This window comes from Anabrus simplex, chromosome 1 (genome assembly GCF_040414725.1).
Source record: "Anabrus simplex isolate iqAnaSimp1 chromosome 1, ASM4041472v1, whole genome shotgun sequence".
NCBI lineage: Eukaryota > Metazoa > Arthropoda > Insecta > Orthoptera > Tettigoniidae > Anabrus > Anabrus simplex.
The window spans coordinates 1,177,254,689-1,177,270,803 of record NC_090265.1 but is presented as its reverse complement, the minus strand read 5'-3'; the positions used below and the strand labels follow the sequence as shown (position 1 = coordinate 1,177,270,803).

General features: G+C 35.7%; 1 protein-coding gene across 2 annotated transcripts in view; it reads right to left on the bottom strand.

The window, feature by feature from the left end:
• LOC136858164 (hemicentin-1) overlaps window positions 1-16,115 on the bottom strand; it is a 709,155-nt gene that overhangs the window by 318,842 nt on the left and 374,198 nt on the right. For both annotated transcript variants that reach the window (XM_067137503.2, XM_067137504.2), the window contains exon 27: window positions 8,192-8,313. In XM_067137503.2, the coding sequence (XP_066993604.2) occupies window positions 8,192-8,313 (122 nt within the window). The remainder of the gene's footprint in view (window positions 1-8,191; window positions 8,314-16,115) is intronic.

Below are 16,115 nucleotides of genomic sequence, written 5' to 3'. Positions count from 1 at the left end.
TCATTGGGAGCACAAGGGAACTTATTGTAAGTAGAGCACGTGTTGCGTGTGTATTTCACGGATAGGGAATAATAATAATAATGCGATTGAGGCTCACGAACACGATAGTTGCGATTTGTAACCCATGTGATTGCAGTGATTATGGATTTTATTGGAATCTTCAATTATATTTCCAAAATTTAGATGAATCTCCATCGTTGTGAGAAGAATATTTCAACCCAAGTGATATCCCTAATTTCGATCACTAGTCACTATTGATGATAGAATAATTTCCGTACACGAATTTATCTTCTACTGAATGTTGGCGTGACCATGCTTAAAAATTACGAATAAACTCATAAGGACAGGATTCAATGTAAATAATGTATATAAAAATACATGTTTCCCAGTATGAGTGTGTGTGTGTGTGTGTGTGTAAATATGAGTGTTTTCCTTGTATCTTGATTGTTCCATTCGATTTTATCTGGTCGTGTACTTGTGGCGACACAGATTACGTTCATCGTTGTGTGTCACCTTGAGAAGTTATTTTTGCGCCCTTAAGGGAAAATTTAATAAGTTTAAGTCGAGGAAGACTAGAAGAGGATTTTTTTTTTTTTTTTTTGCTAGTTGCTTTACTTCGCACCAACACAGATAGGTCTTATGGCGATGGGCGACGATGGGACAGGGAAGGGCTAGGAGTGGGAAGGATGCGTCCGTGGCCTTAATTAAGGTACAGCCCCAGCATTTGCCTGGTGTGAAAATGGGAAAACACGGAAAACCATTTTCAGGGCTGCCGACAGTGGGATTCGAACCTACTATCTCCCGAATACTGGATACTGGCCGCACTTAAGCGACTACAGCTATCGAGCTCGGTGATTTTATTTTGTTGATTAGTATGATTTAGAAGGAAAGAAAGAGCATCTCGTTATTTTCGCAAAGGCAAACGATTTGTAAGTAAATTATTATTTAATTAGCTCACACGTGGATAAATTTCGAAACATTTTAAAATTAATTTGAAATGTGAATGCCATGCAAATGTCAGAATTAAATGATCACAAACAGCATAGTTATCTTGAATACTGGTGATAATGAGTCGCAATAATTAATTGGAGAATAATTATTTAAAATGTAAATGATAATTCCCATGTGGATAATGCAGTGAGATACATTAATTAGAAACATGATCGTGTGATGGTAAAGAACATGTTAATCAAATAAGGATAGAGATTAATAATAATAATAATAATAATAATAATAATAATAATAATAATAATAATAATAATAATAATAATAATAATAATAATAATAAATTATGAAATTTTGAAATTTTGAAATTAATTTTGATTTTTATTAAAGCTTATACTGGTGTAATTGACAAATGTCATATACTGTAAACGTTAAAATTTATTAGAATTCAGCTTAAACCACGTGTTGAGACTGCTGTAAATTCATGAAACCTTTAACTACTTTTGTTATGGAACCATCAGCGAGACAGCTGTCTAATTATTTTGTAAAAACCCTTTGTTAAAGATTTTGAGTTCTTTCACCCAAGTATTTAATTTTAAAAGGCGGTAGAGGCCTAATTTTCCTTTGATTTTCATTCCAGAACAATAAGGCTGGAGGTCGAGAAATACTTGTGATACTCAAATACTGAGGAAGAATAAAAAAAATTATGAAAGTTCATTGTAAAACAAAACGATCAAGGATATTTTTTTGTGATATGCTTATGTCAATAAATGTCAGAGTGTTGTTTTAAAATTTATTATCTTTGCCTGGTCATCAACCCCTTTTCCCTTAAATGACTCTAGAAAACGATAGCCATGAACAAATGGTCCACCTTGGGATCTCTCGCTCACTGGCTGGGTTTAGCTAGGCAATAATGGGGGCAATATCTACAGAATATCTGAGAAACGAAAAACGTTACACATGTAAAAAGTGGGTATTTGGAATCTCCTGTAAATGTAAAGAAACACAGGTGATTTGTTTTTCGGAAACTCCACTTAAGGGGAACTAAAATTCGGTGAAATTTCAAAATGAGAATTTCTACAGTATAACTCAAAAAAACTTAACAAGTTATAGAAGTGAAAAATGATATTTTTTATCTCTATTAAAAATAAAGAGACGTGTATTTTAGTTTTCGGAAATACCACATGGGTGGATGGGTGGGGTAAAAGTGACTGAAAATTGTGTTGAATTCTTTTAATTAGGCTACTGATATCTCAAAAATGAAGATGTTACAGACGTGAAATTTGATATTTGGAATCTGCTTTAAAAGTAAAGAAACACGTATTCTCGGAAAATCCAACGAAGGGGGGGTGAAAGAATTGAAAAATGAATTGACTTAATTGTATGAGAATACATGTATCTAATAAATACTATAGTTGTTACAGACGTGAAAATTGGTATTTGTATCTCCTTTAAAAACAAAGAAAAACGCGTTTTGGGGGGACCATCTTTGGGGGGCGGGAGTGAAAAGGAGTTGAATTCCTTTCATGAGGACACATAAATCAAAAACTGATGAAGTTAGAGGCATGATAATTGGTATTTAGAAGATCCTTACTATTAAAGAAACAAGTATTTTTTGCAGGAAAATTCACTGGGGGGGGGGGGAGGAGTGTGGAAGGAAATGAAAAATGTGAATTATTTTTATGGGGATACTTATATCTCAAAACTGAAGGTAATAGACATGAACATTGGTGTTTTGAATCTCCCTTAAACATAAAGAAACACGCCTTCTTTTAATTTTTTTTTGGGGGGGGGGGGTAAATATACTTAACGGCGGTGGGGTGTAAAAGGAGGTGAGACAAATTGATTTTACAGTTCATAATGTACTTATAAGGAGTCTCCATTGCTCAGGCGGCAGTGCGCCGACCTCTCATAGCTGGGTTCCGTGGTTCAAATCCCGGTCACTCCATGTGACTTTAGTGCAGGGCAAAACGGATGTGGGACAGGTTTTTCTCTGGATACTCTGGTTTTCCCTGTCATCATTCATTCCAGCAACACTGTCCAATATTTAATTTCATTTGTCATTCATCGGTCATTGCCCCAGAGGAGTACTTCGGCAGCCGGCATAATTCCTATTGTCGCCTCTAGATGGGGTTTTATTCATTCCATTCCTGACCCTGTCGAATGGCTGGAAACAGGCTGTAGATTTTCGATGTACTTATTCTGATCATAAACCGATCATTTTTAATCTTTCCTGGGGTTCGTTTTCAACAGCCATCTTTTCCTTCGGAGAACGTTCTTAGATTACAGAAGATTTGCCTGGCATATAAATAAAGATTTAAACACATTTGAAATAAATGATAGGAATGAAATTGACCGTCAAATTGTTCACCTCTATAATGAGGTCAATAATGCACGGAAGTATGTCATTCGTATCTTGAGAATGCTTTGTGAACTATATCTAACTAGAAAATTCCTGCCACTTATAAATCGGAAGTACCGAAAGCAAATGTTTTGCAGGCATTGTTTGCTTCACAGGCTAGAGGCTACTCAGTTGCAGAAGAATGATCTGGCTGTTTCATTCTCTAATGGATGCAGAGATTATTGGTTGGATAGATGACAGTAGCAGAAATGATGTATCGGAAAGTGATATTTTCGATAGTGATACAAACAGTGACGATGCACAGAAAGAAGTGACAGACAGCACAGTTGAAGAAGAAACAGCTTCAGCTGTAATAAATTCATCCGCTGTTCACTGGTTGTGGCGAGAATAAGATTTTGTTACGAGCACACAAAAGATCCCCTTCGTGGGTGTACCGGGTGCTGAAAAGCATCTTGAGTCTGTTTTATATGCTTTTCTGATCAACTTACAAGTAATTGTTCAAGAGGCAAATAGGTATGCAGCAAAATGTATACTTGACACCCACTTGAAACCAAGATCATGTGTCAAGAAGTAGAGACCAGTGACAGGAAAGGAAATTTATTTCTTGGGGCTTGCAATGTTGACGGGGATAATGCAGAAACCCATACTGAAGAGCTATTCCACCGGGAATGGATTTTTAGAAATGTCTATATTCACTCAAACAATGGCCAGGGACAGATTTGAACTCATCTTGTGATATTTAGATTTAGTTGATCATTCTACATGGGATACATATACAAGGCCCATGAGGCTCTTCAAATTTCAGCCTTTCCTGGAAATCATACATGAAAATTTTCAGACTTCCTACATCCTCAACAAAAGTATTTCTTGCTTGTTTTGTAAATACATCTGAAATAAATACCAAATGTGGAATTTATCCAAATTATATACATTTGCTAATATTCTGGATGGTTATGGACACCACTGAACTGCAGTCATCACATATATTGTAGAAAAACATCAGACATGATCTTGGTAATTAGTCCTAAAATTTCCATTACATTGTGTTTCATAGATTTAACATTATGAATCCTTTAACTTGATGGTGTCTAAACCTCTGTTGAGCTGCAGTTTAAATACTGCCTGGGAAGTGACCAGCTTGGGATTAAATTTCCAGCTTGAGGGGTAAATGGTGTGTGGCCCCTGGAGAGGCTTAGTACAAGTCTTTTGAGTTGATACCTGATAGACAAACTACGCTTCTGTGAGAATGGGGCCCTTCCTATGATGAATTCTAATGCTGAAGGTGGCATACATGCTCAGCCCCTGAAACACTGGAATTAACCAATGAAGGTTGAAATCCCTGAGCCAGCTGGGAATTGAACCCGGGGTCCTTTAGACCAAAGGCCAGCATGCTAATGATATAGCTATGTAGCCGAACATTTAAAGGACTAATTTTGCTGAAGAAATACACAGTTTAAATGTCACTGGCTAGTAGGGATTGACTGTTTAAATCCTGCACGTTCATTGACCTTAAAGTCAAAATGTTGATCTATTTGTTTTACCTCGTGGGAGTGAGCTTCTTCCCAGGAGCTTGGCGTGGCATGATATCACTACTTGTTTGGGTCTGCTGTGAGACAGACTGGTCTCTGTGAAGCTCCTGCTCCAATGGAAGACTTAACAGTTGCTTGGGTAAGATGTTCTTTCTTTTCATTTTAATGATTTCATTTAATCAAATATTCATGTGATGGAATCTCAGCCATTTTCTACCATCTACCTTTTAAAATGTGGTGCTTCAGTTCGGATATATCCATTTCTACTTTGGTAAGGCAAGCAAAATTTTATATTGTACTTATGTGTTGATTTAATTTAAAATCCTTTACTTGGCCTTAACACATGGGATTAACCTACTGTATGTTTTGAGGATCTTTTCCTCCGTAGGTACTATTGGGAATGTTGCCCTGAATCATGTATGTATTACGTATTTTTCTCCACTCTGCAAAGGGAAGAAGTTGAGCTTCATACGGTGGTAACGTAAGCTTCCAACAACTTTGAGATGTTTGGTTTTAATATAATTTTCACATTCTCATTATTTAAGATCTCAGCTATAAAAGTTTACAACCCTACTGCACCCACCTTTCACATCCATTTACCTTGTTTACTTTATTTTACTGCCTGTTTATACATTTTTTAAATTCTGGTAACCTCTTTTAACATCTTTATTTACATTTTGTAATAGTAACCCCTCATTACCATTTGTTAAGAAGGAAGCCATACTTTCCAGTGTCGACTCACTTAAATGTAACCTAAATGCTCTTCAATGTGTCGAACACACAGGTTAAATATAAATACAGTAAAACTTTATTAAGACATTTCTGCATGGGATAAGGAGAAAGAATGTGTTAACTAAGTAAGTGTACTACTGAACACACAAATAAAATCTATCCAACAGGGATATGGAAACACTAGATATGATTATTTCCGACATGATGGCATTTTACATCATAGTGAAACTATATCTACCATTTCTAAAGATGACATGAGAATATTAACAGGTGTAAAAAAACACGAGAGAACAAATGAAAATGAAAAAAAATTCTGCTTGGGATTAAAAAGTACCAAAAGTGCACTGAAAGGTGTGAAAAACACCGGACAACAAATATGAAAACATTTGCATGGGGGCCCATAAAATATATCAAGAATCATTATTTCTAAAACAAGTGGTAGTAGAAGCCTTTCATTTCAGACCACTGGGTTATTAAATATTTTCTGATCACACTCTTAAACAATGAATTGGAGGTTACACTCGACCATGTGTGAATGGGACTTTGGCCACCATTTTAAACATGACAAAACTCGATTCGACTGACTCGAATGATCGAGTCGAAACTTGAAGGTGCACATTTCAACATTAACACTACTTCTGCATGCTTAATGATTCAGGTGCCAGTCCGCTTTTTGATAGATTGTAATTTTGTCTTTGTTATGACTTTTCACGACTTTTTCTGAATACATAACCAGGCTGAAAACAAATGTGCACCACGCTAGTGAACTTCACACAATTATGTTCCTAATCCAAATGTAGGCTATCAGGCAACAAATATTCGCACCCTTCACTGTTCCACTCAATCTCAACACAAAATAAATTTCTAATTTTGGAATGGAATGCAACATACAAGCACAAATAGGCTCACTGTATTATTCAGCAAACTCGCTGCTAACCGGCAAGCAAAACTGAACATTCCTGAGGCTAATGGCTTACTCCCCAAAGGTGAAACTTATCCTGTGAAGTTCAGCAATTCAAGGACTTTTCCCACTATCATGCAACTGTGATGAGGGCTCTTTCTTACCTGAGTTGGAAATCATGTTTCTTTTTACAAGGGGTGACAAATAACATTTTCAGGGCTAGGAAAAAATTTGATCGTACTAAGCAGTAATAGCGAAAATTCCTGATGTGATAAGTGAGGTACAGTACTTTTATCATCATCATCATCATCATCATCATCATCATCATCATCATCATCATCATCATCATCATCATCATCATCATCATCATCATCATCTTCCTTCCAAGTATTGGGCCATGTGTCCCGTTACGGTCTTGCATTTTACTTTTTGCAAGACTTGAAAGCAATCAAATGTCCTTCCGACGGGTTGCTAGCCTGAAGGAAGTAAGACCATTGGTGGGGCTGCCACCTCTCAGCTAATGGACTAGCTGAAATTACAGCATTTCCTCCATAATGGATGTAACGGTTATACCGTCGTGACTCTGTCGACAGGGTCTCATCTCTGGGAACAGGTTTTTTCATCTTGGGAAGGTGAGGTTTAAGCCTTTGGGCAGGAGAGGTTATGTCATTTATGTCATAATCGTCATCATCATCCTTCCCAGTACTGGGCGATGTGGCCCGTTACGGTCTTGCATTTTCTTTCCATCGCTTCATTGGACGTCCTATAGATCTCTGTCCTCTTGGTTGATAGCGTAGGATCTCCTTTGGTAGACTTCCATATTCCATCCTTTGAACATGACGTTTCCAGTTTTCTTGGTAATCATAGATGTAATTGATTACTGATTTCACATTCAGTCCCTTAAGCACATCTTCATTTCTTATACGATCCCATTTCGTATAGCCTGCTGTTCTGCGCATGAACGTCATTTCACTTGCTGTAATTCTGGAAATGTCTTGAGTTCTTACTGTCCATGCCTCACTGCTGTAGCAAAGGGTTGGTCTGGCTAAAGTGTTATAAAGACATAAGCGAGTGTGTTTTTGGACAAGAGATGGCCTTCATGATATGATTTATGAGTATTTTTATACAGATTTAATATGATGAGATTCAGGACTTCGAATTTATGATATGCTAAGTGGGGGAATGTGTTAACGAGGAATGCACTAATGAGGTTTCACTGTATTGTACTGAACATACCTGTAAAAAAAAACAAATTTTTAGTGAGTATTTTGTTTAATAATGTCTTTTTTTTACAGGTACGTCATAGTATAATATCTATATTTAACCTGTGTGTTCGAGAGACTGAAGAGTTTTTAAGTTAAGTTTATATCATAGCTAATATAACACCATGGGAATAAGAAAAGGTTGCAAGGTTATGTCTCATTACCTTAAAAATGATAAAAGCAACTCATTGGTTTAAGAAATTCATCAATCTTGTTTTTAAGTAACCTATCACAACTTTTGTTTCCATATTGTATTTATGTTCAAAGATCATCAAGTTGATATTTTTAGATTCTGTTTAATTAAGTTCTTCACTTCCATAAAGGACAATATTGAGTTTGTTTTGTTTTAGTTCCTTACAAATTTTGTTATGTACATATAAATATAAAATTGACAGTGCTGTAAAAGTGTTTAAAATTGCTTTTTCATCAGGCAATAACTGTATTAAGAAAGTAACATTACCTTAAACCAGTGGATAGATGGCGGTGGATTAGCTTCTATGGCCGGACATGAGATGATCACAGAATCTGCATTCTCCTTTACTTCACGGACAGCACTTTCTGCTTCTTTCATTACAGGTGGCACTAGTGAAGAGAATTTAAAAGTCTCAACTGAATGATAAAATAAGGCTTTTGGACAAAATGTGACTAAATATATGACAAGGAAAATTTCAACAGTTATCAACTCTTGCAATATTTATAAATATGTAATTACTAATTACATAAGAAGGGAGAAAAAGTTTAATATTCAGCTCTAACATGCATAGAAAAGAATTATAATAAAATATCCCCCTGATAAGAATGGCTTGATAGATTCCATCCATATACAGTGAAATTCTGATAATTCATGGCAATTAATTCACCTTCCACAGAGTATTTTAAAAAAATCACAAATAATCCACAATTTTTTCTTTCTAGTAAAAATTCTTCCAAACGTTTAACGGAGAAGATGTGCTATATAATCAGCAGCAACCATGATTACTGCGACCTGGACTTTTCTGGATTAAAATGCTTCAAATATGCACTAAACATATTGGAAAATCTGCACAAAAAATGTAAAATATTCACTTCAAATTATGTAATTTTATTTTAAGAGTTGTTTCATTTGTATTTTGATGTAAGCAGTATTTCTCCTTGCAGAATTGGATTATTTAATTTATTCTATGGAAAAATGCCTACTAGACTGTACAAAGTTCTGCTAGAAATGCATTAACAGATGATTTGGGTTTGTTGTTGTCTGCTATCCTCCATCGCCTCCTTTGCCATAAATGCGCGGACGTTCATGAATATTGTTCAAGTAGATATTCCTTTCACATATATCTTGATAGTATATCAAGACACCATTTACTGAACATCCACTATTACCTGACTCCCACTGACTTAATAAATATCTTCTACCATTGTACTCTTTTCATTACATATTTTCAGCAAATGAATGCTTAAAAATGAGAAGTAGACTACTAAGGAAACAAATAAAACATTAATTGAAGAGACTGCTCACAACATTGACCTCCTGATATAGGGAAAGGAATGCAGGGAACTACCTCCTTCCTTTCTCCAAAGGTATTTGATTTGTTTGGAAAGTACAGTAAGTAGTATAATGGAAAGTACCATATGCATTTACAAAAAATGCAGGCCCTAGTAATTTACTTCATTTTTATCACTCCAATGGAATATTAGCTAAGAATAACATGATGCAAGCATAATTGGTAGTCATCAAAAATAAAATGAAATGAAATGGCATATAGCTTTTAGTGCTGGGAGTGTCCGAGGACATGTTCGGCTCGCCAGGTGCAGGTCTTTTGATGTGACACCCGTGGGCGACTTGCACGTCATGATGAGGATGAAATGATGATGAAGACGACACACACACCCAGCCCTCGTGCCAGCAAAATTAACCAATGACGCTTAAAATTCCAGACACTGCCAGGAATAGAACCCGGGACCTCTGTGACCAAAGGCCAGCAGGCTAACCATTTAGCCATGGAGCCGGACCATGAAAAATAGAAGGGTATGTATAGGTTCTTCAAGGCAGAAACAGGTTCCAAGAACAACATTCCAGGAATCATTAGTGAACAAGATGTGAGGCTCTACAGAAGGCAGAAGTATTCAGTCAACAGTATGTAAAGATTGTTGGTAACCAGGATAATGTCCAGATAGAAGAGGTGACTAATACTAATGAAGTATTGAAATTTACCTATGATTACAAAGACATCTATATATATAAAATTACTTGTCCTGACTGACTGACTGACTGACTGACTGACTGACTGACTGACTGACTGACTGACTCATCACCGCCGAGCCGAAACTACTGGACATACAGAAGTGAAATTTTGGGGATATATTCATATTAACATGTAGATGCTCGCTAAGGGAGGATTTTTTGATATTCCATCGCTAAGGGGGTGAAAAGGGGGGTTAATTTTTAAAATGAGAAGATCTATATCTCAAAAACTTAAAGGTTTAGAGTAATAAAAATTGTCGTTTGGAATCTCCTTTAAAAATAAAGAAACATGTTTTTTTTTTGTTTTTGGAAAAGCCCATGAAGGGGGTGAAAAGAGGGGTAAAGGGGTTGAACACCTTTTATGAGGAGACTAATATCTCAAAAACTGAAGATGTTATAGTCATAAAAATTTAAATTTGGAACCTCTTTTAAAAATAAAAACATTTTTTTGTTTTTGGAAAATCCAAATAATGGGGGGGGGGTGAAAAGAGGAGGGGGTGAATTTTTAAAACGAGTGTACCTATATCTCGAAACTGTAAAAGTTTTCAGCCAGAGATATTGGTATTTAGAATCTCCTTTCAAAATAAAGAAACACTTTTTTTTTGTTTTTGGAAAATCCCAATAGGAGGGGTGCAAAGGAGTGAAAAATGGGTTGAATGCCTTTAATGAGGATACTTATATATCAGAAACTGAAGATATTACAGACCTGAAAAACAGGTGTTTGGGATCTCCTTTAAAAATAAAGAAACATGTACTTTTTGTTTTTGGAAAATCCAAATAGTGGAGGGTTGAAAGGGAGGTGAATTTTTAAAATGAGTGTATCTATATCTCAAAACTTTCATTTCAAAATAAAGAAACACGTATTTTTTGTTTTTGGAAAATCCCAATAGGAGGGGTGAAAAGGGGTGAAAAATTGATGAATGCCTTTAACTCTCTTGGTGCCAGGCGGTAGTGTGAGTATCCGCCCTTAAAATTGCCAGAGACAATCTGGTCGGCCGTTAACAATCCAGTCGGAAGTAGCCAGAGCCGATTACATTGGCCGGCTTAAAATTCTGTGATATACGTAATTTTGAGGCAACCTATAATGACGTGCATACTTTTGTTACAACCTGTAGTAAAGGGGGTACACGTTATTGTGTGCCTGGCCTTGCTTTGGCAGTTCTAAGAGGGTGTTATACCTTTCACAAGAGTCATTTCCTGTGTTTACAAATACCGCTAACCGGTCAGTAAGAGATTGCTCCTTGCAGTGAGTGGATTTGTGACGGGAAAATGGCATGTTGTTCACGTGATAATTTTTCAGCAGGTATTGATGACAATAAATTAATGCAGTATTTAGAACAGTGCGATGTTAACACTGATTTATCGGATAGCGATAGGGAATTTAGTTCAGAGAGTAGCGATGAAATTATACCGGACATGTCCGCGGAATCACCGCAGCTAAAGAAGAGACGTTTAATTGTGTCTAACAGCACTAAAGCTACTCTGAATATGGTGGTAGATGAAACTAGTGATAACGAATATGATGATGATGATGTCTCTGGAGAACATTTTGTGGAAATTTGTCCCAATGAACCCGACAACATTCCTCAACCTCCTGTCTCCTTTGAGGACCTAAACATGCCCTACCATCTGATTCTCCGCCCATATCACACTTCAATTTACTTTTCACTTACTCTCTGCTAAACCTTATAGTCACATATAGTCCTCTATCATTACCTAAATGCCGGTCACCGCGGGCCAAGTGTAACGTGCCTGCCTCTCACCCGGAGGTCATGGGTTCGATTCCCGCCAGGTCAAGAATTTTTGCCTGGTCCTGAGGGTTGGTTCGAGGTTCACTCAATCTAAGTGACCCTAAGTGATTGCAATTGAGGAGATATCTGAGGGTGAGAGGGCGACTCCGGTCTGGAAAACCAAGAATAATTACTGAGAGGATACGTCTCACTGACCATGATTCATCTCGTAAACTGCAGGTACCGAAATGAGCAGCGGTCGCTTAGTAGGTCAAAGCAAATCACGGCTTTAGTGCCATACATGTCTTAATTTAGTAAATTCTGTTGTATTGTAAAATTATTTTTCTAATATATATATATAACAACCGAAAACGTGAAACTTTCTCTGAAAACAAAAACTATAATATCAACTACTATTTTTTACTTATTTAATAATTCAGAATTATTTCAATACTGTGGTGTCCGCACGTAGAAAATTTGTTGTCAGTATTTGCGAAACATCGATACATACACGCAAATTTTATCGGTGAGTAAAATTGTCTTGTTTTTATTAGTGACATATGTTTGAATTTTTATTTTGTACGTTTTTGTTTTTCTCGTTCAAATTAGTTATTCCATAGAATTGTATTTAGAAATACATTATACATAATTACGTATATTCTTTTGTATCATAAATTATTTTTTCAAAGTAGATATTGAGAGAGAAAGTGCGAAAATATTTTTCTCTTCCTAAAAATAAACGTTTTCGACAACTATAAATCAACTATAAAATGTTTTTGACTCTTTATATCCACTCCAAACCAGTTTCTTATTCTACATAGTCGATATGTAGAAAATTTCATGCCGGTATTTGCTATACACCGGTAGAAATACGCGAATTTTAAAATACATGTATTTCCACTGAAAACGGCCTGCCACTTTACAGTAGTAGAGTGGAGGCGGAGCTCTGGCCTCTTCCAGCTGATGGGGAATGGCCGACCATATCGGCTCTTGGCTCCAAGAGGGTTAATAAGGATCCTTATATCTCAGAAACTGAAGATGTTACAGACCTGAAAATCGGTATTTGGGATCTCCTTTATAAATAAAGAAACATGTATTTTTGTTTCTAGAAAATCCAAATAGTGGGGGGTTGAAAGGGGGGGGGGGTGAATTTTTAAAATGTGTGCATCTATATCTCAAAAATTTTAAAAGTTTACAAATGTAAAAAGTGATGTTTAGAATCTTCTTTAAAAATAAGGAAGTACGTTTTTTTGTTTTCGGAAAATCCCAATAGGAGGGGTGAAAAAGGGTGAAAAATGGGTAGAATGTCTTTAATGAGGATACTTATATCTCAGAAACTGAAGATATTACAGGCCTGAAAATTGGTATTTGGGATCTCCTTTAAAAATAAAGAAACACATTTTGGAAAATCCAATTAATGGGGAGGGGGAGGGGCGAAAAGGGGGTGATTTTTTAAAATGAGTGTATCTATACTCAAAACTTTTAAAGCTTACAGATATAAAAATTGGTATTTAGAATCTCCTTTAAAAATAAAGAAACACGTATTATTTTTTTGTTTTCAGAAAATACCAATAGGAAGGGTGAAAAAGGGTGAAAAATGGGTTGAATGCCTTTAATTAGGATACTTATATCTCAGAAACTGAAGACATTACAGATCTGAAAATTGGTATTTGGGATCTCCTTAAAGTAAAGAAACACGTATTTTTTGGTTTCTGGAAATTTAATTAAGGGGGATGAAAAGGGGGGTGAAATTTTAAAGTGAGTGTATATATATATATCAAAACTTTTAGTGTACAGATGTAAAAATTGGTATTTACAATCTCCTTTGAAAATAAACATGTATTTTTTGTTTTCGGAAAATCCAAATACGAGGGTTGAAAAAGGGTGAAATATTTGAATGGCTTAAATGAGGATACTTATATCTCAGAAACAGAATATATTACAGACCGGTATTTGGGATCTCCTTTGAAGATAAAGAAACATGTAATTTTTGTTTTTGGAAAATGCAATTAATGGGGGTTAAACAGGAGTGAGAAATTGGGGTGAATTTTTAGGAAGACTATATCTACAGTTTACCTCACAAACGTAAAATATTACAGACGTAAACACTGGTATTTGGAATCTCCTGTTGAAGTAAAGAAACATAGGTGATATGTTTCTGGAAAGTCCACTTAAGGGGAACTAAAAGGGGGGTGTAATTTTAAAATGAGCGTTTCTACAGTATATCTCAAAAACTTAACATGTTATCAAAGTGAAAAATAGTATTTTTATCTCTATTGAAAATAAAGAAACATGTATTTTTTTTCAAAAACCACTTGGGTGGAGGGGTAAAAGTGACTGAAAATGGGGTTGAATTCTTTTAATTAGTATACTGATATCTCAAAAGCTGAAGATGTCACAGACGTGAAATTTGGTATTTGAAATTTCCTTTAAAAATAAAACATACGTATTTTTTGTTTTCGGAAATGCACCTAAAAGGGGAGGGGGGGAAATTGAAAAATTAATTGAATTATTCGTATGAGGAGACTATTATCTCAAAAATGAAAGATTTTGCAGACATGGAAATTGGTTTTTGGAATCTGCTTTAAAATTAAAGAAACACGTATTCTAGGAAAATGCAATGAAGGGTGGGGGGAGATGAAAGAATTCACAGATTAATTGAATTAATTGTATGAGGATACTTACATCTAATAAAAACTAAAGTTGTTACAGACGTGAAAATTGGTAATTGGATCTCCTTTAAAAACAAAGAAAAAAGCGCTTTTGGTGGGAAATCATCTTGGGGGGCTGGGGTGAAAAGGAGTTGAATACCTTTTATGAGGACACAAATCTCAAAACCTGAAGATGTTAGGGTCATGATAATTGATATTTAGAAGATCCTTTACTATTAAAGAAACAAGTATTTGTAACGGGAAATTCACTCAAGGGGGGGAGTGTGAAAGGGAGTGAAAAAAAGTGAATTCTTCTTATGTGGATACTTATATCTCAGAACTGAAGGTAACAGACATGAACATTGGTATTTGGAATCTCCTTTAAACATAAGGAAAGACTCCTTCTTTTTTTGGGGGTGGGGGGGGGGGAGGAATCAACTTAACGGTGGTGGGGTGAAAAAGTAGTTGAGACCAATTTATTTTACTGTTCATAATGTACTTATTCTGATCATAAACTGATCATTATTAATTTTTCCTGGGTTCGTTTTCAAGAACCACCTTTTCCTTTGGAGAACATAAAGTTAGATTTCAGTAGATTCTACTGGCATATAAATAAAAATTTAAACACATTTGAAATAAACTATAGGAATGACATTGACCGTGCAATTGTTCACCTCTATAATAACGTCAATTATGCACGGAAGTATATCATTCGCGTCGCAGAAATCTCGCTTACTGGCCTATACGCGACGATGGTGCTGGTCACATTTTCAGCAATGACAATTGCAGCAGATGTAATTAACCGCCAAGTAGCGGTCCTGCATCTTGATGTGGTTTCCAGACCGTCAATAATAATAATAATAATAATAATAATAATAATAATAATAATAATAATAATAATAATAATAATAATAATAATAATAATAATAATAATAATAATAATAATGTTCTAGACCGTCGTCAAAATGTGTGGACTGCGCTGAAAGCGGATCCTGGCTGGGTAATGACTACGATTACAGTCTGACCGCGGGTTGAGTAGTGCCAAGGCACACAGGAAGACACCACACCAGATCTCCTCAAGGATTTGATCCATATTAAAAATGCTTATAGGAAAAGGTGGTAAAGATTTAGGGACCCAACTGGCCGGGTGGAATACTTGGACATAGCCCGGGAAGTATGAAATCGATTGCTGGACAGAAAGATTGCAAAATGGGAGGAACTTTGCTGTAATCTCTCAGAAAATGAGTCAGATCACAAATTTTGGTGAATTTTCTCAGAAAACGAGTTAGATCGCGAATTTCGGTGGATAATATATAAAACGTTAAGCATTCAATTATAAATTTCATTATAACAGTGTAGCGAAGCACGGGTATCTTGCTAGTTTACAATAAGATACAAAAGATTAAAACTAGAAAAGCAGCTATAATTGATAACATTTCTGGGGATATACTAAAGACAATAGGTTAGAATATAGTACCATATCTGAAGTACTTATTTCATTACTGTTTTGTATAAAGGAGCTATACCAGATGAAATGAGAGTTGCTACAGTAGCTCCTGTGTATAAAGGAAAGGGTGATAGACATAAAGCCAAAAATTACAGGTCAGTCAGTTTGACATGTGTTGCATGTAATCTTTGGGAAACTTTGTTTCTGATTATATGAGACATGCTTGCAAAATTAATAACTGGTTCGATAGAAGGCAGTTTGGATTTAGGAAATGTTATTCCACTGAAGCTCAAGTAGTAGGATTCCAGCAAGTTATACCAGTAGCAGATATC